This window comes from Ovis canadensis, chromosome 13 (assembly GCF_042477335.2).
Source record: "Ovis canadensis isolate MfBH-ARS-UI-01 breed Bighorn chromosome 13, ARS-UI_OviCan_v2, whole genome shotgun sequence".
Taxonomy (NCBI): Eukaryota; Metazoa; Chordata; class Mammalia; order Artiodactyla; family Bovidae; genus Ovis; species Ovis canadensis.
In genome coordinates, this window is record NC_091257.1 from 24,927,398 (window position 1) to 24,951,582 (window position 24,185).

At 38.4% G+C, this 24,185-nt stretch overlaps 1 protein-coding gene across 4 annotated transcripts in view; it reads left to right on the forward strand.

The window, feature by feature from the left end:
* The window catches only part of MACROD2 (mono-ADP ribosylhydrolase 2), a 2,333,538-nt gene that overhangs the window by 2,202,980 nt on the left and 106,373 nt on the right, over positions 1-24,185 (forward strand). For all 4 annotated transcript variants that reach the window (XM_069547115.1, XM_069547113.1, XM_069547114.1 and 1 more), the window contains one exon: positions 12,558-12,635. In XM_069547115.1, the coding sequence (XP_069403216.1) occupies positions 12,558-12,635 (78 nt within the window). The remainder of the gene's footprint in view (positions 1-12,557; positions 12,636-24,185) is intronic.

Below are 24,185 nucleotides of genomic sequence, written 5' to 3' on the forward strand. Positions count from 1 at the left end.
GAGATGGAAAAATGAGACCTACAGGCCTGTGCTGCATAACCAATATCAGTCATAATAATACTAATTGCAACTAAATTTATCTAATCCTTATTATCCATTAGATTCTATTCTAAAACTTTACATGTTTTCATTCATTCCATGCTCGTCTATGAGACAAGTGCAGTTATCACCCCACTTTACAGACAAGGAAAGTCAAGCCTGGAGCAATAAGGTTGTGGTCAGAGGCCACTCGGCTAGAATGCGCCACAGCTAGCAAACCAGACAGAGTGACAAGTACGAAAGGGAAGATGCACAGGAGCACGTTAAAGGATCTCGGGGGCAAGGGGCATCTCTGGTGTGCAGTTATCTGTGCCGTGTGGGTAGAGAATAGGACTTTTGAGCTGGAATCTGAAAGCTGCACCAATGTCATAGAGCAGAAATAAGCTGTTGTGTTTGGGTGGAATAGCATCTGTGAACAGTTCGAAGTAGGACATCAAAACACCTATTTTCTCTTCAATGAATAGATTCACTTGGCCTTAGTGATAGATCCATTCATCTACTTAGTAATGCACTGCTAAGGTGGAGCCCTTATTGTCAAGAAAGAACTCTGACTGCCAAGCTAAGAAATTTGGGTCCAATCAACAAAAAGCAAAAATTTGCAACTCTTGGCTGCTGTTTGGGTAGAAGTAGTTTTTTAGTGTGATAGTTGTTGCAAATTTATCATTCTCTTTCTCCCTCTAATTCCTTCTCAGAAAATCCTCTCTGATTATACTTAATTAGGCTTTTCTTCTCCTTATCCATCGCTATCAGCATTTGTAGATGCTTCACTATATGCCAAATTAGATTTTCAAGTTTCTGACAGACCATGCTTTACAAGCTGCAATTTCCCATCTCCATAACTCCAGCCTTCAAATAAACATGTCTTTAATTATTTGTGTAAGTCGAGCTCATACTCAATTCTCTAGATCAGCACTGCCTGATAGAAATAAATGAGAGCCACATATATAACTTTAAATTTTCTAATAGTCACATTAAGGAAGAAAAAAGGTGAAAACAATTTTAATAATCTATTTAACCAGTATATCCAAAATATAATAATTTCAATGTGTAATTAATATTGAAATATTGATGAAATATGGTTTATTCTTTTCTCAGGAAATTATTGACATAGCTCTCTATTACAAAAAAAACTGATACTCCACCACTCACCCTATTACCACTGCAGGAATATTTAAAATACTGATATGCTTTTTAAAAATTATATATTTATCAGTTATTAGGCTTCGCTAATCAGGTCTATCAGGTCTTCGCTATCAGGTCTTCGCTGCAGCAGGTGGCATCTCCATCTTCCTTGCAGCATATGGGATCTTTAGTTGTGGGGTGTGATATCTAGTTCTCTGACCGGGGATCTTCAGTGGATCTTGCAGTCTTAGCCACTGGACCACCGGGGAAGTCTGCTGAAATGCTTTTTTTTTTTTTTTTTTTAATCTTCTGGGCTCACCACATAGCATGTGGGATCTTAGTTTTCAATCCGGGATCAAGCCCATGCCCCCTGCAGTGGGGTCATGGGTCTTAACCTCTGGACCACCAGGGAAGACCCATGAAGTGCTTATTGATACATGGTGTTTGGCAAACAGTTACTTAACTCCTTTGCTAGCCAATGTGATGATATTTAGAGATGGGCTCTTTGAGAGGTAACTGGGGTTATATTAAGTCATGAGGGTGGGTCCCTTCATAATGGGATTCTTGTTCAGTCGCTAGGTCACGTCCAACTCTTTGCAACCTCATGACTGCAGCATGCCAGGCTCTTCTGTCCTCTCTCTCCCAGAGTTTGCTCAAACTCATGTCCATCATGTCGGTGATGCTGTCTAACCATCTCATCCTCTACTGCCCCCTTCTCCTTTTGCCTTCCATCTTCCCCAGCATCAGGGTCTTTTCCAATAAGTCAACTCTTTACATCAGGTGGCCAAAGTATTATAGCTTCCGCATCAGTCCTTCCAACGAATGTTCAAGGTTCCTTTAGGATTGACTGGTTTGATCTCCTTGCAGTCCAAGGAACTCTCAAAAGTCTTTTCCAGCACCACAGTTCAAAAGCATCAATTCTTCAATGCTCAGCCTTCTTCATGGTCTAACTTCCATATCCATACATGACTACTGGAAAAACCATAGCTTTGAGTATATGGACCTTTGTTGGCCAAGTGATGTCTCTGCGTTTAATACGCTGTCTAGGTTTGATTAGTGCCTTCATCAGGAAAAGGAAGAAAGATCCCAATTTCTGTCTCTGAACACACACTGAGGAAAGGACCTGTGAGCACACAGCAAGAAGGCTTCCTACTGCAGGCCAGGAGGAGGGCCCACCGGAAGCTGGAACAGCCAATAACTCAGTCCTGGACTGTTCACTCCCAGAGCTATGGGAAAACAAATTTCTGTTGTTTAAGTCAGTCAGTCTGTGGGATTTTGTTAAAACAGTCCTAGCATACTAATACAGCCAGTCATTGCATTAGGAAAGTCTATTATAATGATTTCTAGACCTCTTAGTTAAACCTAGTAGTAGTAGATTTAAATAGTAGGTTTTAAATCTAAAATAGTAGTAGATTAAAATAAAATCTTCCTGGAAATAGAAAATAACATTTTACATTAATCCATAGTATATTTCCCAAGGTCATCATAGCATCTCACAGGATTTGGTTTTAAAACATTTTTCTTAGCATATAAGGCAAATCATTGCCCTCATCATACAAATGCCTGTATACACCCCATTTCCTGTTATACCAGATATTGCCTGATTTGTTTCCCCACCAGGGTCAGTTTTGAAAATGAAGTTTATTATACTTGTTTTGTTCTGCAAGACCAGGCTGTGCCCCTCTTTAACTTTCTCTAAGTTTCTTGGTCCACTATCTTTCCTTCTGTGTACAAGGTTCATGAGGATGCTGGACATTGGAAACCGCTAGAAAGGTAAATGTTCCTTTTTAAAAAATGGATGTAAAAAGATATAAGTATAATTCTTAAAATAATATTTTGAAAAGCACTTTTGAAATGTTTAAAGTATATATATATACAACAAAATTAGAAAATGAACTTGCAAGATCCAGCATGGGAGTCAGACTTAACTTGATTGGTTGAAAAGTCAGAGAGAGGAAGACATTTCATTGAGCCTCAGTAACTGAGTTATTTGAGAGGCAATAGCCCCTCCATCAGTTCTTCTGGAAACTCAGCTAACAGCCATCCACTCGGAGCATCCGAGACTTTTTCATCTTTTCCTCTTTCTACTCTCCTGATGCTGCCAAGTAACTCTTGACACTTCTCTCTTCTGCCCCATCCATGGCTTCTGTTTCCTTCTTTCTCCTTGAGTAAATCTCTGCCTTTAAGCCACTCTCTGCTTTGAAACTTTCTCTGTATATTTTACCACCAAACACTCCAAGTCAAGGAGCTGGTGGATTCCTTTCATCATAATCAAATGTGAATTCTCTCCTGGTAGGTGGAGGTCTCATGAGAGGCCACCTTAATTCAGAGTCTGTTGGCCAGTCTAAAGGTGACTATTCAGGATCCATCTTCCACCAGTCACCTGTGGTTTAGTGCTCAGGATTATATGATACAAAATGCCTGTTTCCCCAACTTTCCCTCTTTAGGTGGCAAGCACTGGCTTAATATTCCCTAACAAAAGGCAGCGTAGCATAAGAGAGCTGTAAGTCAGGAGAATAGAGGCAGCATTCCCATTTTTGCTATTAAGTAGTGAAAGACAGGTTATTGACTATCTTGGCTGTCTTAGCTTGAGTTCTGCAGAAGCAAATTCTGAGACAGGGATGTGGGTACAAGTTGTTTACTTGGGGGGTGGTCCCAGGAAGCCACAGGTGAGGCTTGGGGAAGTGAGGAGGACATCCAATAAGGGGTACTGTAATGAGCAGGTTACTTCCGAGGGGAACTGGGGCTCCATTCCTCAGAGATACGTATAGAGAATATTCAGAATTGTTTGCCTAAGAGGCAGGGAAAGTGAAGTCTTACCTCCTGGATCCTTTGGGAGTCAGGAAGCTGGACATTGTCTCTTGGGTACTTCTGGCCCTTCTGGGTCAAGAGTGCTTTTCATCAGAGTCTTGGGAAGCAGCTCATCTCTTGGAACCATTTGTTGCAGTCTCAGGGAGAGTCCAGTGGGTATGGGGGATAGGGGAGGCTGGCTACTGTAAGGCTTAGCTGACCTCTCTTGTTCTGTATTCCAACTGCTCTAGCTCTCAAGAGATCAATTCTCTGTAGATCTTAGAGATGGGCTTGGGCTGAGAAAAAGTAAGAGAAGAATGGAGTGAATCCAGCTTCGAGACTCCCAATACAACAAACACATAGGATTGCTTAGAATGGCTGAAGCTGTGATTCAATTTGGATATCTCATAGTAGAGGCAGTAGTAAAGCAGCTTATGGCAGATCCAAGTAATGAACCCTTCTGCAGCCATCCAAGTTAAACAGTGTATTCAATAGCATGGGAAAGTTAAAGGGAAACAAAACCAGGAAAAAGGAAGCACCCATTTTCACTGGAGTGGATCTGTGGATCTTTCTGGATGTGCAGAACAAAGAGATGCTCAGAAGTCCTCCCGCTCTTCAAAGCTCACATAAAATGAGTCACTCTCACAAGGGCTCCAGTGCGTACCTTAGTCTACAGACGTGTCCCGTTCCATCATTTGGAAAGGAGGCTTAAGTGGTGCTCTGGCAGGGCACATTATGTCTGGGTCCTTGGAGACTATAGGAACCCCTGGATCTCAGCAGGTGAGGTCTTGGCATCTCAGCCTCTCTCTCCAGGTTCCTGCCTTGAAACAGCCAGAGCCCAGAAGCTGAAGCAGCTGTGAATCTGGACATAGAGTCTGTCTATTGCCTCAGCTTCTCTGTGGAGTAAAATAATCAACAAGTGTCCAACCGTTAGGCTGTGACCCTGCTCAGAGTGAAGATCCAAATACCCCTCCACCTCTCTTCTCGGGCGACGGTCCTCTCAGCAGCACTGTCTCAAAGACCTGGTATTATCAGATCAAATTAAACCAAAGTGGAAACAAAATTCTTCTCTTTTCCCTGATTTATAGATGGACTACTTTTTAAAACATTTATCTGGCTGTGCCAGATCTTAGCTGTGGTACTTGGAATCTTGATCCTCATTGTGGTGTCTTTAGTTGTGGTATGGGAACTTAGTTGCAGCCTACTGGATCTAGTTCCCAGATCAGGGGTTAAACCCCACATTGGCAGCTTGGATTTTTAGCCACTGGATCACCAGGGGAGTCCCTCAGTAAACATTTTAATAGAATTGCAAGTCATTCTGCGTTTGGAGCCATAGCTGCTTTTCATGCTTGTGCCCTGGTCAAAGTTTTCTTTTTTTTTTTTTTTTTAATAAAGAGAGCCTGCAGTGCAAGGCTTAGCAAGGGAGAGGGAGGCAAGAACAGAAAGGCACTGGAGGATGGAGGTCAAGGATAGCAGGTCACAGACAACCAAACAAGAGCAGATTTGCCTTTGTTTACATTGCCGAAGGGGGAAAATTAACTTGATAGAAAGGGTAATTAAGCATTTCTTTTCCCATCATGGTCCAACCGGTTTCATATCCAGCTGTTCTGATTCACGTTGTGATGCTCCTTCATGGAGCCGCAGAATGAAAGACAGCCAGTGGGTCATTGATGTCACGCTGCACCACTTCCCCCACGGTTAACCTTTACTTTATAAACAGGGAAAGTCTGTGTAAAACCTCAAGTAGGCAGATAGCAAGTGAAGAATAGAAAGGTTTACAGAGTTGTTGTCTGGAAGGAAGAGATAATTTGAACAATTCAGCAGATTAGCCTTATAAAATGTTTAAGATGGATTATCTGCCTAGACACCCTCAGGTCCTAAGATGCTGAAACTGAGATTATATAAAGTGAATGGAGTTTCTAGTTGTACATCTGGAATCGCACCCCCAGACTTGTGCCCATCCACTCATGATCAGTTCTCTTATTTGCTTATATTTGCAAAAACAAGGTACAGAACAAGCTGGTTTACCCAGGTGTACTGTTTGGAATATGGAATATGTTTTCTAACAGAAACAGTTAGGGACTTCCCTGGTGTCCAGTGGTTTGAGACTCCATATTTCCACTGCAGGAGATGGGTTCCATCCCTGGTGAGCAACTAAGCTCCCGCATGCCACAGGGTGTTGCCAAAAAAAAAAGAAACCAAGTTAATAGACACGATGGTATTTCTCTCCTCTGTGTCTCAAAGACTCTTAGTACCTAGATTCCGCAACTCTGGTAATGATTCTCCGCTTTTTAATGGGGGTTAATGAGAACATAATGGAGACAAATGACTAACCATAGCTCAGCTGCCACTACTCAGAGCAACATCCTGTCCTGTGTACCTGGTTCCTTTTCAGGCAAATACAGTGCAGCCTGTATATCCAGCATCGCAGGTCCCACACACAGTTCAGAGCCTTGCCATTTGAATCCTCTGGAAACATATTACAGGATATATTTTTCCTGTATGTATGGAGGTTTCCTCACTGCAAAGCTTTAAGGAGACCTTAAGCAGCTGTTGAGACTAGTTTATTGTGAATGATCACACTGTTCATCTGGAAGAAAAACTACTTTATTCCAATTGCTTCACACATTAAACCAGCTATTCAAAGGAACAGGCCAGGATAAATGTTTTCCTTGGTTTAATCAGTTTACAAGAATCAAAGAACATCCTGATGATTCAAAAGACTGTTCTACACATCTGTGTCTCTTTTGCTCTCTCGCATACAGGGTTATCGTTACCATCTTTCTAAATTCCACATATATGCATTAGTATACTGTATTGGTGTTTTTCTTTCTGGCTTACTTCACTCTGCATAATAGGCTCCAGTTTCATCCACCTCATTAGAACTGATTCAAATGTATTCTTTTTAATGGCTGAGTAATTCTCCATAGTGTATATGTACCACAGCTTTCTTATCCATTCATCTGCTGATGGACATCTAGGTTGCTTCCATGTCCTGGCTATTATAAACAGTGCTGCGATGAACATTGGGGTACACATGTCTCTTTCAATTCTGGTTTCCTCAGTATGTATGCCCAGCAGTGGGATTGCTGGGTCATAAGGCAGTTCTATTTTCAGTTTTTTTTTAAGGAATCTCCACACTGTTCTCCATAGTGGCTATAGTAGTTTGCATTCCGACCAACAGTGTAAGAGGGTTCCCTTTTCTCCACACCCTCTCCAGCATTTATTGCTTGTAGACTTTTGGACAGCAGCCATTCTGACTGGTGTGAAGTGGTACCTCATTGTGGTTTTGATTTTCATTTCTCTGATAATGAGTGATGTTGAGCATCTTTTCATGTGTTTGTTAGCCATCTGTACGTCTTCTTTGGAGAAATGTCTATTTAGTTCTTTGGCCCATTTTTTGATTGGGTCATTTGTTTTTCTGGAATTGAGCTGCAGGAGTTGCTTGTATATTTTTGAGATTAGTTGTCAGTTGCTTCATTTGCTATTATTTTCTCCCATTCTGAAGGCTGTCTTTTCACCTTGCTTATAGTTTCCTTTGTTGTGCAGAAGCTTTTAATTTTAATTAGGTCCCGTTTGTTTATTTTTGCTTTTATTTCCTGTATTCTGGGAGGTGGATCATAGAGGACCCTGCTGTGATTTATGTCGGAGAGTGTTTTGCCTATGTTCTCCTCTAGTTTTATAGTTTCTGGTCTTACATTTAGATCTTTAACCCATTTTGAGTGTATTTTTGTGTATGGTGTTAGAAAGTGTTCTAGTTTCAGTCTTTTACAAATGGTTGACCAGTTTTCCCAGCAGCACTTGTTAAAGAGACTGTCTTTTCTCCATTGTATATTCTTGCCTCATTTGTCAAAGATAAGGTGTCCATAGGTGAGTGAATTTATCTCTGGGCTCTGTGGGAGAGGGAGAGGGTGGGATGATTTGGGAGAATAGCATTGAAACATGTATAATATCATATAAGAAATGAATTGCCAGTCCAGGTTTGATGCAGGATACAGGATGCTTGGGGCTGGTGCACTGGGATGACCCAGAGGGATGGTACAGGGAGGGAGGTGGAAAGGGGGTTCAGGATGGGGAACATGTGTACACCCATGGTGGATTCATGTTGATGTATGGCAAAACCAATACAATATTGTAAAGTAAAAAATAATAATAATAGTTGATAAATGGTATAAAAAAATCCTGATGATTGTGTTTCTGTGTGACTTTCATGTCAAGCCAGGGTACTCACGTGAGGAGGCTTGCATGTTACAGAGCAAGAATATTTTATGTGTAGGTGTTCATGCATGGTATTTATTTGGTTTGGACCCAGTAGAACTTTTGCACCCAAATGACCGCTTGCCTCTACTCTCAATAGTAGGCAGGGACTGCCTCTCTTACTAGATGGATTTAGTTCACCTCCTGTCTTGGAAATGTTCTCAAAGACAGTTAATCATCCATTCACAAAGTGTTTTTTGACAGCTGGACTATCCTCCTCATTTATTAAATATATCTCCATATTGTTTTGAGCTATTTGCTCAAATCAAATCTTCCTTAAGAATTCAAGAATTGCCATCACTGATGAATTTATGCATGGACATCAAATTCTATAGCTCCTCAATTATAGTACTAAAAATCTTTCGTAAAATGGCAGTGTCACTGGCATTATAGATTTCTATAGTTGTTTTTAACCTTGTTGGGGTCACATATCCCCATAAGAATATGACAGAAGCTCTCTCCTCCCAGAAAAAATGAACATATGAATATAAGCACACATTTACATATCATTTCAAAAAGGTTTGTGGTCCCCTAGAGTATATTTAGTGATGCTGTAGGGTTAACAGCTTTTGTTCTAAGGGGACATTTTCAAAAGAAAGAATATTTATTTTGATTTATAGTCTAGATATGTTGATTAAAAAATTCAATAGTATCATCATTTATCATCACAGCTTAAATCTCTACGTGTACTAGCCTGTGTAGGCATTTGTGATTGACTGCATTAAAAATGACCTACTGTTTAGAATTTTTGTCTTTAGAACTTCAAAGCCAAAGCTATTCATTTTAATATTTGCATTTGAAAAAACTGTCTAATAGGACATTGACCTTAAGGATTTTGCAAGTCACGATCTACATATAAAATTTAATTCAAATTCTTTATTAAAATAACATTGACTGACTCTCAGAATTAGGTGATAACTCTTCTACATTTTTTGAACACTATCAAATGATAATTTTTAGAATTAAATAAAATGTGAATCCAAAGTGATTCAAGAACTTAGTATAATAAATAACAAAACAACAACAACAGAAAGAATTTAGTATATACAACTACAGTTTTCATGGTAGTTTATGGAACTTACAAAGGAAAAATAACCTCTTTTAATGACTGTATACTGGATTTATTTTCCCTTTTTGATTATGAATAATGACTTTATATGCACATAGAGTGCAGCTTTCATCACCTCCAGAGCAGAAAAGCTCCACTGTCATTTCAAACCTTTGACTATATGTAATGTAATAGGAGCCATGGTTTAAAACATTCAGGGTCAAATTTAGTCTTGCAGAATTCATGAGACTGGAAATTCACATAGCTCTTTGAATAGAAAAACTGTGGTGGGAACAATCTTCCATAGCCACCTGGTTTTTTGTGCATGCTGTATGAACTTATACTTTCTATCTTCCTTTATTACTGTAAATAAAACAGATGCACATACATGAAAGCGTTTCTGGAAAAAAAGACTCACATACAAGACAAGACGAACTTGTGGCTTTGGTGATGGGTCATGTGATGTGAAATCTTTGTCATCACATAAAAACATGTATTTCACACAGAATATATTCAAATATTGTATTTCTAGGATGCATAGTTCTTTATATATTTTATTTCTAAAATCAGGGTATATCTTTAAAATTTAGAGTGTGTTATAGTTCATTTGGTCTCATTTTTTAAATTCTACACAAAATAATAGAGCAAATAACAATTGATGCTGTCTTGGATTCAATGAAATACATTGTATACATTAGAGCACATAAGATCAGAAAGTGCCTTAGCAATGTTGTAGCAACTCCTCAAGGAAATTGAAATTAAAGGGTCATTTAACTTGCCAAAGACACAGATTTTGGTGACAAAATCGGCATAGTCTAGTAAGTAATTTTTTAAATACTTTCACCCATTGTATGTGACTCATAGTACAGTTAACTTATAAACTCACTGTAAATCACTTTTCAAAAGACCATTTCTTAGGTCATATTTGGTTCATGAAACATAATGTTTATGTAAATTATAAAGTTTAGTGAATTATTCTTAAGTACAAATGAATAAATTCTAACTGCATACAGAATCTTGGATAATTTTGAAAGAAATGAGTGTTTACCAGAGTACCTATCAGATGATACCATTTTCTATAAACTAGTAAAACTAAAACACTTTCAAATTTAAATTTAGCCTGGTCCATATAGTATCTTTTTTAAATTGTTCATTTTCATTGTTCATGTTGAAAAAGTATTCAAATGATATTTTTTAATTCACGTGTTAGTTTCAGAATTAAAAAGGCGTATTTTAATGGGAGCTAGTTTAAAACAGTTTGACTTGAGTGAGATAACAGTTTGGGAAATGTGTCTGTGCTAAAGTTTTGCTTCCAAATTTGGACTTTGAAATTTATTGTCAGTCTCAGAAAGAAATAAGAAGCTGTGCAGATAATTAAACATTTGCCTCGGGGGAATTATTTGCATTTAATTAAAACCATACACTTTGGGTGTATACTTGCTTCACTGGTTATTAAATCTGAATCATATGTTAACTACCCAGATTTCTCACTTGTCCATCAAATGTTGCTAGTGGCAAGTTGGAGAAAAAACTTTCTCATCATATTCCAAATCATATTGTTTGTTTGAAGCTGTCTCCTCATTTGGAGGTGGGGGAGACAAAAAAATAGGTAAGAGAAACAAGAATGATTTATTTTAGATTCCAACTGATTCAGCTCTGTTAGGGGTTAAAACACAACTCAGGAGCAAGAACTCAGTAGAGAAACCATTTGTCAGTAACAGATGCACTGGCCTGCCATCCTCTGCTCTCTCCACAGCCACACGCATACAAGATTAGCTCATGGCTTTTTGGTATCTTTGGATCGCATTTAACCTCGAAAATCACTGCAGATGGTGACTGTAGCCAAGAATTAAAAAGACGCTTATTCCTTGGAAGAAAAATTATGACCAACCTAGACAGCATATTAAAAAGCAGAGACATTACTTTGTCAACAAAGGTCCATCTAGTCAAGGCTATGGTTTTTCCAGTGGTCATGCATGGATGTGAGAATTGAACTATAAAGAAAGCTGAGCACCGAAGAATTGATGCTTTTGAACTGTGGTGTTGGAGAAGACTCTTGAGAGTCCCTTGGACTGCAAAGAGATCCAACCAGTCCATCCTAAAGAAAATCAGTCCTGATGTTCACTGAAAGGACTGATGCTGAAGCTGAAACTCCAATACTTTGGCCACCTGATGCAAAGAGCTGACTCATTTGAAAAGACCCTGATGCTGGGAAAGATTGAAGGCGGAAGGAGAAGGAGAAGGCAGAGGATGAGATGGCTGGATGGCATCACCGTTATGGACATGAGTTTGAGTAAACGCTAGGAGTTGGTGATGGACGAGGGGCCTGGCGTGCTGCAGCCCGTGATGTCATAAAGAGTCAGACATGACTGAGCAATCGAACTGAACTGAACTGAACCATGAGAAGAATATACACTAGATTGTAACCTCTTTGAGGGCAGAGATTTGTTGTTTTGTTCACTGTTGACTCCCCAGTATCAAGAACCATGTCTGATGTAGAGCTGGCGCTTAATAAATATTTGTGGAATGAATGAAAAATTTATTTTCTGTCATTCTACTGATCTACTCATGTGCTCTTCCCGGTGATTTTTAAAGAGCCTCCGGAGAAGTCCCAAACATCCAACAGGGGACCATTTCTAGCTTTGCAAGAATCCATAAGTCACTAGAATCCTTTTAGCCACATTATTTCCTGTAAAGTACATCATATGATTTTAGGGAAAAAAAGTGAACTTATACTGTTCCCACGTTTAAATCTGCTACACGAGGGAGAGGGTAAAGTTGCATGAACAGAAGGTCTGTGTTTCCCCTTTGCTATTGTTCTACTGGTATAGCTCCTGAAGAAGGTGATTTTGATTACCACTGGATTTCAAAGCTCTACATCTGGCCTTTTCAAGGACTCAAGGCTCCCATATATGCACAATGACAATAATGGAAGCATTAAGGACATTAAAATTATATTCCTTTAATCTTCTCTATTTTGCTTCCTTTCATATTGTTCTGCACAATTCTCCTAAGACTTTCACTGATGCATAAAGGCTGCTTATATTTTCTTCTTTGTTGTAAAAATGATGTTCCAACTGAATCCTTACAATTTCTACCTTGTAAACTTTGTGAAGACATCATATGTAGTACTTTAAAAAAAGCTTATTTATTGATGAAGATATTTAAGCATTTTAATGATATAATTTTTTGAATAATAAAATTTTCCCCCCAAACATGTATCTGTTCTTTGAGTTCTGGAGGCTGCTGTATTTCCTGGTTAAAAACACTGACTAAAGGTTTTGTTTGTTTGTTATGTCAGATTCTGCAGAGGATGACAATATGACAAAAGACAGTGAAGAAACAGATCATTCTGTGTGTGACCAAGAGCATCCCAGTGGTAAGTTGTGGGACTTGCTTGTTTTCTGCTAAGGAATACTACATTTTATAAAACCCAGGTTTTAGTTCCTCTGGAATCTTGAACAACTCTGAGATTTATGGATGCCTACCCTCCACACAGTCAAAAATTGGTGAACAACTTTAGAGTCAGCTGTCTGTATCTGTAGTTCCATATCCAGTGATTCAACCACCCACAGATTGTGTTGTACTATAGTACATATTTGTTGAAAACAAAGTTACCTCTATGTGGCCTGCACAGTTCAAACTTGTGCTGCTCAAGTGTCAACTTAGATATCAGCTGATGGCTCAGTCAGTCAGTCAGTCAGTTCAGTTGCTCAATCATGTTCAACTCTTTGCAACCCCATGGACTGCAGCACTCAGGCTTCCCTGCCCATCAACAACTTCCAGAGCTTCTTCAGACTCATGTCCATCGAGTCCGTGATGCCATCCAACCATCTCATCCTCTGTCAGCCCCTTCTCCTCCTGACTGGTAGCTGCCACATTTAGAAGGGGTGTTTGCTCTCTGCAGTCCACTCACTAATTGTGTACCAGGCTGGCTTCATTTATTTTTGTTACCTGGTTGAGGTCTATAGGCATTGGATTTGCAACTGCTAAAAAGAGAATATGATACCAGTGAGAATAAACGTGAAACATGGAGACAGTAGATCCAAGAGATTAAATTTGTAACTCCTTGGAATACCAAGAAAAGATAATAGAACAAACAGAAATGAAGCCATCTTTAAAAAAAAAAAAGAAAAAGAAAAAATATTTTCCTTATGCAAACCAGTTCCTCCACCCAAAACACAAGAGTACATGTTATATTTATAGGCAAAGGTAATGAAAACTCATATGAGAACAGAAACCTACAAATCCTCATGGAATTTCTGAAGATCAATAATAAAGGAAGGCTTTTAAAGCATCTTGGAAATTCAAAATCAGTTTATAACTAAAATCACCAAAATCAAATTAGCCTTAAACTTCTTTCACAACTCTAAATTCTCAAAAAAAAAAAAAGAAAAGAAACATTAAAATGGAGTAACATTTCCAGAGCTCTAATGGATACTGCATCTATATTTAGTAAAGTTATTATTCATGCATGAAGTCAAGAGTAATATTTTCTTAGGAACAGAAAGATTAATAAAACATGCCACCCAAAGTGTCCTTTCTGAAGAAACTAACAAAAGGCCTGTGCAAAAACAATAAATACAGAAAGAAAGAAAGCATTCAGGACTGAGAAAGGCACAGTTGGAAAGGACTATGTGATAAGAGACTCATTTAAATGTATGAACGTGTTGGAATAATTGTTTCAAAATTAGTATCAAAAGAGCTTACTTAAATGATTGCTTTTACCTTTGAAAATTATAATTTTTTTTAATAAGAAAGAAAAAGAAGGAGATAGTTTTTCTTTCAGCAGTGAGAGACTAAATAATATAGACCATTACTCTGACTGGACAACCTGGACTACACACACACACATATTTTTATATATATATATGTATATGAGTATAGAGAAATAGAATTTGAAACTATTTTTACCTTAGGGAATTTGCTGATTCTGCAAAAGGCATCTTAAGTCCCACTGCTCAAAAGGACCCTGGTAATGTGATATTTTGGGTTGAAACTCCAAAGATGTATATCTCTGCAGGAAAGATGAAACAGATGTAGATCAGCCTTCTGAGAGAGATTGCTGCTCAGCTTTAAATCATCTCAATCCCCAAATTAAACTGAGATCAACCCAGGTTACCAGTCCCTCTAAGTACCTGAGAAAAGCAAATGTAAATTATTTACTAGATGAAAGAAAGAAAGAGCATTGTAAATGCCAGAAAATAGCCAGAAAAAAAAAAAATAAAGAAACAAGGTAACATGTAAAACGAACAGTCAAGAGTAGGGAACCCATTTGGGCTGAAAATATTAGTGTTCTAAACCCAAAGTATAAAACACAAAGACCATGCAAACCAGTTCCTCCACTGACAAGACAAGATTGAAAATTTTAGCTGAGAACTGAAAATTTAAAAGAGAGAAAGAAAAAGTCTAGAAGTAAAAGATGCCACTCTAAAATGAAGAATTCAGTGAACAGGTCTATGACTTATTAGATGCAAATGAGGGCTTCCCTCGTAGCTCAGTTCGTAAAGAACCTGCCTGCAGTGCATGAGCCCCGGGTTCAATTCCTGGGTCAGGAAGATCCCTTGGAGAAGGAAATGGCAACCCACTCCAGTATTCCAGAATTTGTGAACCAGAAGTTAGGCCAGAACAATATATCTGAACTAAAAGACAGGAGAGAAAGAATGGCAAACTAAAGAAAGCAGAAAGATGTGCAGGATAAAATGACAGTCTATTGTGCATATAATTGGAATCCTGGGCAGAAAGGAGAGAGGGAATTGGACAGAGAAAATCTCTGAAGAAATTTTGGTGAGAAATTTCCTACAACGAGCAGGGATTTCAAATCACAGGTTCCAAAAGTCCTTTGAACTCCAAGCAGAATAATTCCAAAACCATCATAGTAAAATTGCTGAAAGCCAGTGATAAACAGAACATCCAAAGCAGTCATCAAACAATCGGACCGATAGCTGACTTTTCAGAAGACACGATGGAAATAAAAAGACAATACAAAAGAGTCACTGCCACCTAAGAACTCTAAGCCCAGAGAAAAATGTATGTTTCAAGGATAAAGGTTGGACTTCCCTGGTGGTCCTATGGTTAAAACTCCGTGTTCCCATTGCAGGGAGCCTGGGTTGGATCGCTGGCCAGGGCACTAGATCACACACACCACAACTAAAGACCTCACATGCCAGCAACTAAGACCTGGCACAGCCAAATAACTATTAAAAAAAAAAAAGAATAAAGGTTAATTAACATTTCTGAGCAAGCAAGGAAATGTGCATCACCAGAAAATTCCGGTGTTCTTCAGGTAGGAGGATATTGATGACAAAAGGAATTATAAGATGACAGACGGAATTATAAGCAAGGCAAATGGTAGTTACTGGATAAGTCGAAATGAACAGTGATGATACAAATCAATGATGATTATAATAAGAATAGTGTATCGTGGAAGTTAAGATAGACTTAGAGTCAAAATGCATTGCAATAATGGCATTTATTAGGATGAGATAAATTAAAGTATGCTAATAATTTTCCATTGTCATGGAAAATAGGAACACCAATTCATATTAAAATTTGGTAAATCTCAGTGATACCTGAGAGTTAAAAATGAGGTAAGCCCTGCGGTTGTCCCCACTGACTGGAGAGACTTTGCGGGCCACAGTGCACAGTCCAGCAGATTTCCTGAGTTGAGGAAAGAGCTGAGTGATGGAAAGCCAAGCATCTAGCATTTCCCAGGTGGAGTCCTGAAGAAGGGAGAGCTCCGCACAGGGAACACTCTAGAGACCTATAGAGTGTATGCGTGCTGAGTTGCTTCAGTCATGTCTGACCCTGTGTGACCCTGTGGACTGTAGTCCACCAGGCTCCTCCGTCTATGCCTTCCTGCAAGGGATCTTCCTGAACCGGCATCTCTTCTGTCTCCTGCATTGGCAGGCAGGTTACCACTAACCAGACTGGAAAACCTAAGAATGCATGGGGGCTCAGAATGGGTTTGCCTCAGTAGCAGAGCAAATCTAGCAATACACCAAATACTGCTCTTGTCCTGTGCAAGCCAGCTTCAAAACGAGACTGGAAAGGACCAAACTGTTTGTAAATGACTTAACTTATCCTCAGATGAAACTCAAGAACATCTGTAAAACTGGAAACATACTTCACATCCAACAGAGTAATCAACAAAATGACCAGGCATGAAAAGAAGTATTGGGAGACACCTCTCCTTGCGCTTCTTGTGTTTCTGCCTGTTTTATGGGCAGAGAGCGTGAATGCCTTTGTTTTGGCCAGTTTTTTCAAGGATGTTTGTACAGGCATACCTCTGAGATATTGTGGGTTGTGTTCCAGACCACCGCAAGAAGGGAATATGACAATAAAGCCAGTCACATGAATTTTCTGGCTTCCCAATGCATGTGAAAGTTGGGTTTACACTGTACTGTTGTCTATTAATTGTGCAATAATGCCAGGTCTAAAAAAAAAGCAATACATATACCTTAACTAAAAAATATTGCTAAAAACTGCTAGTGATCATCTGAGTCTTTGATGAATCATGACCTTTTTGCTGGTGGAGGGTCTCACCTTGATGTGAGCCTTGATGCCGAGGCTGCTGACTGATCAGAGTGGTGGTTGCTGAAGGCTGGAGCAGCTGTGGTAATTTCTTAAAATAAGACAACAATGAATTTTTCCACATCATTGACTTTCATGGACAATTTCGCTGTAGCACGCAGTGCTGTTTGATACCATTTTAGCCACAGTAGAACTTCTTTCAAAACTGGACTCAATCCTCACAAACCCTGTTGCTGCTTTCTCAACTAAGTTTGTGTAATATTCTAAACCCTTTGCTGTCATGTCAACAATCTTTATAGCATCTTCACCAGAATTTGATTCCATCTCAAGAAGTTACTTTCTTTGCTCATCCATAAGAACTGCTCATCTGCTAAGGTTTTATCCTGGAGTTGCAGCAATTCGGTCACATCTTCAGGCTCCACTTGTAATTCTAGTTCTCTTGCTTTTTCTGCCACATCCACAGTTACTTTCTCCCCTAAAATCTTGAAACCCTCTAAGTCATCCGTGAGTGTTGGAATCCACTTCTTCCAAATTCCTGTTAATGTTGATATTTTGACCACTTCCCATGAATCATGAATGTTTCCTAATGGCTTTTCAAATGGCAAATCCTTCCCCAGTTTTCAATTTATCTTGCCCAGATCCATCAGAGAGATCACTATCTATGGCAACTGTAGCTTTATGTGATATATTTCTTAAATAATAGGACTTGAAAGCTGAAATTATTCCTTGATCCATGGGTTGCAGAAGGGATATTATGTTAGCAGGTGTGAAAACAATATTAATCTCACTGTACATCTCCATCAGTGCACTTGGGTGACCAAATGCATTGTTAATGAGCAGTAATATTTTTAAAGGAATCTTTTTTCTGAGCAGTAGGTCTCAACAGTGGGTCTGAAATTTTCAGTAAAGCTTGTTGTGAACAGATACATCTGTCATCTAAACTTTGTTTTTCCATATATAGAGCACAGGCAGAGTAGATTAAGCCTAATTTTTAAGCGTCCTAGGATTTTCAGAATGACAAATGAGCATTGGCGTCACCATCTGCATTAGCCCCAAATGAGAGAGTCAGGTTGTCCTTTGAAGCCTTGAAGCCAGGCACTGACTTCTCCTCTCTAGCTATGAGAGTCCTAAATGGCATCTTCTTCCAATAGAAGGCTGTTTTGTCTACACTGAAAAGCTATTGTCTACTGTAGCCACCTTCATAAATATCTTAGCTAGATCTTCTGGTCACCTTGATGCAGCTTCTACATCAGCGCTTGCTGCTTCACCTTGCTCTTTTATGTTAAGGAGGTGGATTATTTCCTCAAACCTCATAAACCAGTCTCTGCTACCTTCAAACCTTTCTTCTGCAGTCTCCTCACCTCTCTCAGCCCTCATGGAATGGAAGACAATCAGAGCATTGCCCTGGGTTAGGCTCTGACTTTAGAGAATGTTGTGGCTGGTTTGATCTTCTATCTAGACCACCCAGACTTTCTCCATATTGGCAAAAATCTTTTTTTTTTTTTAATCATTCGTATGTTTACTGGAGAAACACTTTGAATTTACTTCAAGAACTTTTCCTTTGCCTTCACAACTTAGCTAACTGCTTGGTGCAAGACACCTACACCTAGCTTTTAGCCTGTCTTAGCTTTTGATATGCTTTCCTTACTAAGCTTAATCACTTCTAGATTCTGATTTAAAGTGAGAGATGTATGACTCTTCCTTTTACTTGAACACTCAGATCATTGCAGGGTTATTAATAGGCCTACTTGACAAGATGCAGGAAAGTATGACCTATCGGGGAAGCTGCTAAGTCGCTTCAGTCATGTCCAACTCTGTGCGACCCCAGAGATGGCAGCCCACCAGGCTCCCTTGTCCCTGAGATTCTCCAGGCAAGAACACTGGAGTGGGTTGCCATTTCCTTCTCCAGTGCATGAAAGTGAAAAGTGAAAGTGAAGTTGCTCAGTCGTATCTGATTCTTAGCGACCCCATGGACTGCAGTCCACCAGGTTCCTCCATCCATGGGATTTTCCAGGCAAGAGTGCTGGAGTGGGGTGCCATTGCCTTCTCCTTATAGGGGAAGAGATAACAATTAATAGGAATCAATCCAGAAGTGGCACAGATGGGGTAATAGTAGGAAGTGAAAGTGAAATCACTCAGTCATGTCCAGCTCTTTGCAACCCCATGGACTGTAGCCTACCAGGCTCCTCTGTCTATGGGATTTTCCAGGCAAGAATACTGGAGTGGATTGCCATTTCCTTTTCCAGGAGATCTTCCTGACCCAGGGATTGAACCTGGGTCTCCCACATTGTAGGCAGATGCTTTACCATCTGAGCCACCAGGGAAGTTTCAATAATAGGAAAGAACACATTAAAAAGCATTAATTGTGTCCCACATTCTCAAGAAGCTAAAAGAAGGAATTAGAAACATGGAAAACATAGAAAGATACAATTGAATTTCTAGAGATGAAAAACAGAGTATCTAAGATGAAAATTATACCTGATGAGAATAATGGCAGATGAGACAGGGCAGAAGAAAAGATCAGTGAATTTGAAGTTGTAGCTAAAGAAACTATCCAAATCCATACACAGGGAAAATGAATGACTGAAGGAAATGAAAAGAGCATCAGGGAGCCACGGAACACTTCAAGTGATTCCAAATATAATAATCATGAATTGGAATCTCTGTAGGCAGGTATGGGAAGGGGAGACAGGAAAAAATATTTGAAGTAATAGTTGCTTAAATTTTTCAGAAACTTCATGAAAACGATGAACTCACATGTGCAAGAAATTCTATGACCCCAAAGCACAAGAAATATAAAATTATACTTAAGTACATCGTAATCAACTCAGCCAACAGCAGTGATAAGGAAGAAAATCTCAAAAGCAATCAGATGAAAGAGACAAGTTACATACAAAGAAACAAATAAAAGAATGAAGTACAAAAACTACTAACTACATGGAGCTTCCTTGGCAGTCCACTGGTTAAGACTTTTCCTTCCATTGCAGGGGGAGTGGGTTTGATCCCTGGTCAGGGAGATAAATTCTATATGCATCATGGCCAAAAAATCAAAACATAAGAATAAACAGAAGCAATACTGTATCAAATTCAATAAAGACTTTAAAAATGGTCCACATCAAAAATATCCAAAAAAAACAAAAAGGAAAGAAAGGAAAAAGAAATTACAAACTAAAATTCCAAGCAAAAATGTGAATGAATCTTACAAATGTTGTATCTTACAAACCTTAACTAAAGATGGTACAAAAGCATATATGTTGGTACAAAAGCATATATGTTATACAAGTTCATCAATATCAACTTTGAAAAGCAGGGAAAATAACTATGGCAGGCAGGGTGTTTATTAAACTTGGGTGACTGGGGATGAGATACTGATTGGGCTGGGAGCTGGGCTGAGGGCCAGAGGATTATCCTAAGAATATGTAGTTTCTCTATCTGCTTTTGATTACTTAATTGGGATCTGCATATTGTTTGTATACTTTCCTGATTGTATGTTGCATGTTTATAGAAGAGTTAAAAGAGGAAGAAAGAAAGGGAGGAAATAAGGAAAAGAGTAAAGAAAGGAAATTTCAGCGCCAAAGTTTGTAAACCAAAAATTCCAGTGTGGAGCGGTGAGCGTTGTCTACAGTGCTGACTTTGATAAAGATAGTAAACAATTAAAAATCCCGCTGTGCTCTGGGTTCTGACAATGTCCGTTAGGTTTAAGAATAACTAGAATAACTTTGAAACATTTTATGATAGTTACAAATAGAATTAAATCACAAGAATTACAGGAATAAATCATGCTTCTAAATTCCCCTGAAGATCATACCAAGCATGAGAGTGTATTTAGTAATGCAAATAAAAATAATAAGTAACGTTATAACCAAAAGACAATATACGAAAGAGGATGACGCAGGCAAATAGCTATGACGGTAAGCATAATGTAGGTTACTGAGTGTAAAAACCACTCAGATTGAACTGATTTCAATAAAACAGTAAGGCTTTAAAAATCCAAAGTTAAAAAAAGAAAAGAATGTTTGGGAAATGAACATCAAAATAAAACATGGAAAACTACTTTAGAATCTCTCCAGTTAGAATTCTAGCCAAAAATCTCAAGTGAGAAAGAGTTGGTCATTTTATATCAATAAAAACCTAAAGCCCTGATGAAATATAAGAATGATGGGTTTTTATGTGTCAGATGATATAACAAGATACACTGCAAATTAAATCCAATTGGAAATGCAATGCGGAATTCACAGATATGATATTATCAGTCAATGACAGAATAAATAGACTAAAAATGACATGATATCTTTAAAAACTGTGATTAGCTATGTAGTCCTATTGAAGGGACGGACAGGCTGATCAATGAAACAGAATAAAGAGTTTGGAAATAGACCCCAGGAGATCGGGATTTCAGTACATATTTAGGCTGACATTTCAAAGACAGATGACTCAATCAATGGCATTAAGACAACTAGTTGGCCATTTGAAAAAATAAACTGTATCCCAGTCTCATCCCTTACACCAGCTTAAATCCCAAAAGGAGCAAAGAAGAAATGTAAAAATGAAACTATAAAACTACTAGCTAAAAGAACCAAAGGGTGTATGTGTGCTGCTGCTGCTAAGTCACTTCAGTCGTGTCTGACTCTGTGCGACCCCAGAGACGGCAGCCCACCAGGCTCCTCTGTCCCTGGGATTCTCCAGGCAAGAACACTGGAGTGGGTTGCCATTTCCGTCTCCAGTGCGTGAAGGTGAAAAGTGAAAGTGAAGTCGCTCAGTGTCTGACTCTTTGCGACCCCATGGACTGCAGCCCACCAGGCTCCTCTGTCCATGGGATTTTCCAGGCAAGAGAAATATATATATATATATATATATATATATATATATATATATATATGTATATGTATATGTATATGTATGTATGTATGTATGTGTATATGTATATATATATACAAAATTTATATATATATAAATTTTTTTAGTTTTGAAATAAGGACTGCCTTTTGAAATGTGACTGTATACAGACACATGATTGCATTATAAAATATGTGCACATAGATGAGTATATGCACTACATGTGTACATAAGCCACATAGGTCATCAAAGAGGAAAATTAGTGGCTAAAGCTGAACATATAAATTTTGACATGATAAAGTGTATAATCAAAGTCTAAAGCAAAGCTACTAGGAAATGTATTCTCAGCCTAAATGACAAATCAGTTTTCTTACTCCAAAAATAAAAACTTCATAAATCAATAATAATAATAAACAACTCAAGAAGAAAATGGGCAAAGGACTCAATTGTAATTCACAAAAGAGAAAATGCAGTCACTGTTAATATGAAGACATAGCCTATCTCTTCCTTACTTTAAGATGTAAATAAAACATGGTTTTGGTATCTTCTTCTGAGTATCAAACATTTAAATAGGATTGAAAGTGCACAGAATTGGTATGAGGAAGGCATCCAAACAGGCTCACGCACCATTGGTGAGAGATTAAAGGGCATAACCTCTTCATCAGCAATTTTGACAACATGTAATAAAAGGTAAACTCTTTACCCTTTGATCCAAGAGTTATGCATTAAGAATTTATCTTAAAGTAACAGCCACCAAAAGTATAGAGAGAAGTATTCACAAAAATGCTCGTTGCAGTGCTATGTTTGATGGCAAAAACAAAAGGGAACATCCCCAAATTTGTCCATAACATAGAATATAATGCATCTCATAAAATTTCTGAAGAAATTATAATGACAGTGTAAGCTGCTTATAAAATGTAAACTAAAAAAGAATCAAAATGTAGATTCATTGGAATGCCAGGATACATTTATGTATTTTGTATATTTGAGTATGTATGTGTATAGATACATTTTTTATATTTGGACATACACAAAGACACACACTTATACAGATACATATGTATGTATACATATATATATATATATATATATACACATATGTGTAGGTACATACACACACACATGCAAGCAAATGACAGCAATTTACAGTATTAACAATGGCAATCCCTTAGTTGTAAAATTACTGGTAATTCCCAATACCTCTATTAAGTGTTTCTATGTGAAAACTGCCCTTCTTTTGTAACTACAAGAAATAATTGTAGCAATAATTTACATTAGAAAGTAAATTTTATTGGCCCTAGAAAGTAAGAAATAGAGGACTAATAGAAAACTAAGAATAACTTAGAAATAATCAAATTCACTTTAACCTAGGTTTAAATTTCATCTTAATCTGGGGTATTTTTAGACATAGTGAAAGTAAAATTTTGACCAATAGCAGCAATCAAGTTTCAAGCATAACAAAAGGACATAATTTCTATTATCTTTAAGAGACACAACAGAGAAACAAATTCTTTGTTCTTAGGAAGATCTGAGCATCTAATAATCTATAAATAACAAAGCTATATTGTTGTTGCTATTGTTTAAAGAGTCTATTTACCTACCAAGTGAGTTTAGGTTTATCCTCCTCTAGAAATGTTTGACCCTAGACTGATGTTCTCAGACCAATTTTAATGCAAATTAATTAAAGCATTAGCTTGAGCCAAACTTAATTACCAGGCCTCACAAGAAACAATCATGTGATCCAGTTCTAAAGGAAAGTGAATGGATTTTGGATTATCTGTTCTAATGGCCCCCGCCCATTAGTATGGATGACTGAGTTCACTGTATAAAAAATATATGTATAAACTGTGGGATCCTTTATGTTCTTTTGTTTCCTCTGCCAGGAGGGATTAGGGCAAAGGACAGTGGGCAGAATTCAACCAGACTGAATGTAGAGGGGCAAGCATAAAGCATGCCCCATGGGGTCAAGAGAGTGGACGGAATGTGGTATGTCTGAGTGGCTGCAGAGAAAGGCGGACGGACTGGAGCCCCGAACGTCATCATTACCACACAGCAGGCCTGCCAACAGGGCTTGGCACTCATACATACCTCCTCCTCCAGCAGCACACCAAATCCTGGCGTGGCTCAGGAAGGAGCAAGTATGAGCATTTCTGGATTTCAAAGCTGAGAACCTCATTTCTTTTCTGCTTTTCACTACTTTAATTTCAGAATCAATGCAAAGAGATAGAGGAAAACAATAGAATGGGAAATAGAACAGAAAACAATACAATGGGAAAGACTAGAGATCTCCTCAAGAAAATTAGACATACCAAGGGAAGATTTCATGCAAAGATGGGCACAATAAAGGACAGAAATGGTGTGGACCTAACAGAAGCAGAGATATTAAGAAGAGGTGGCAAGAATACACACAACTATACAAAAAAGATCTTCCTGACCCAGATAATCACGATGATGTGATCACTCACCTAGAGCCAGACATCCTGGAATGTGAAGGCAAGTGGGCTTTAAGAAGCATCATTACAAACAAAGCTGGTGCAGGTGATGGAGTTCCAGCTGAGCT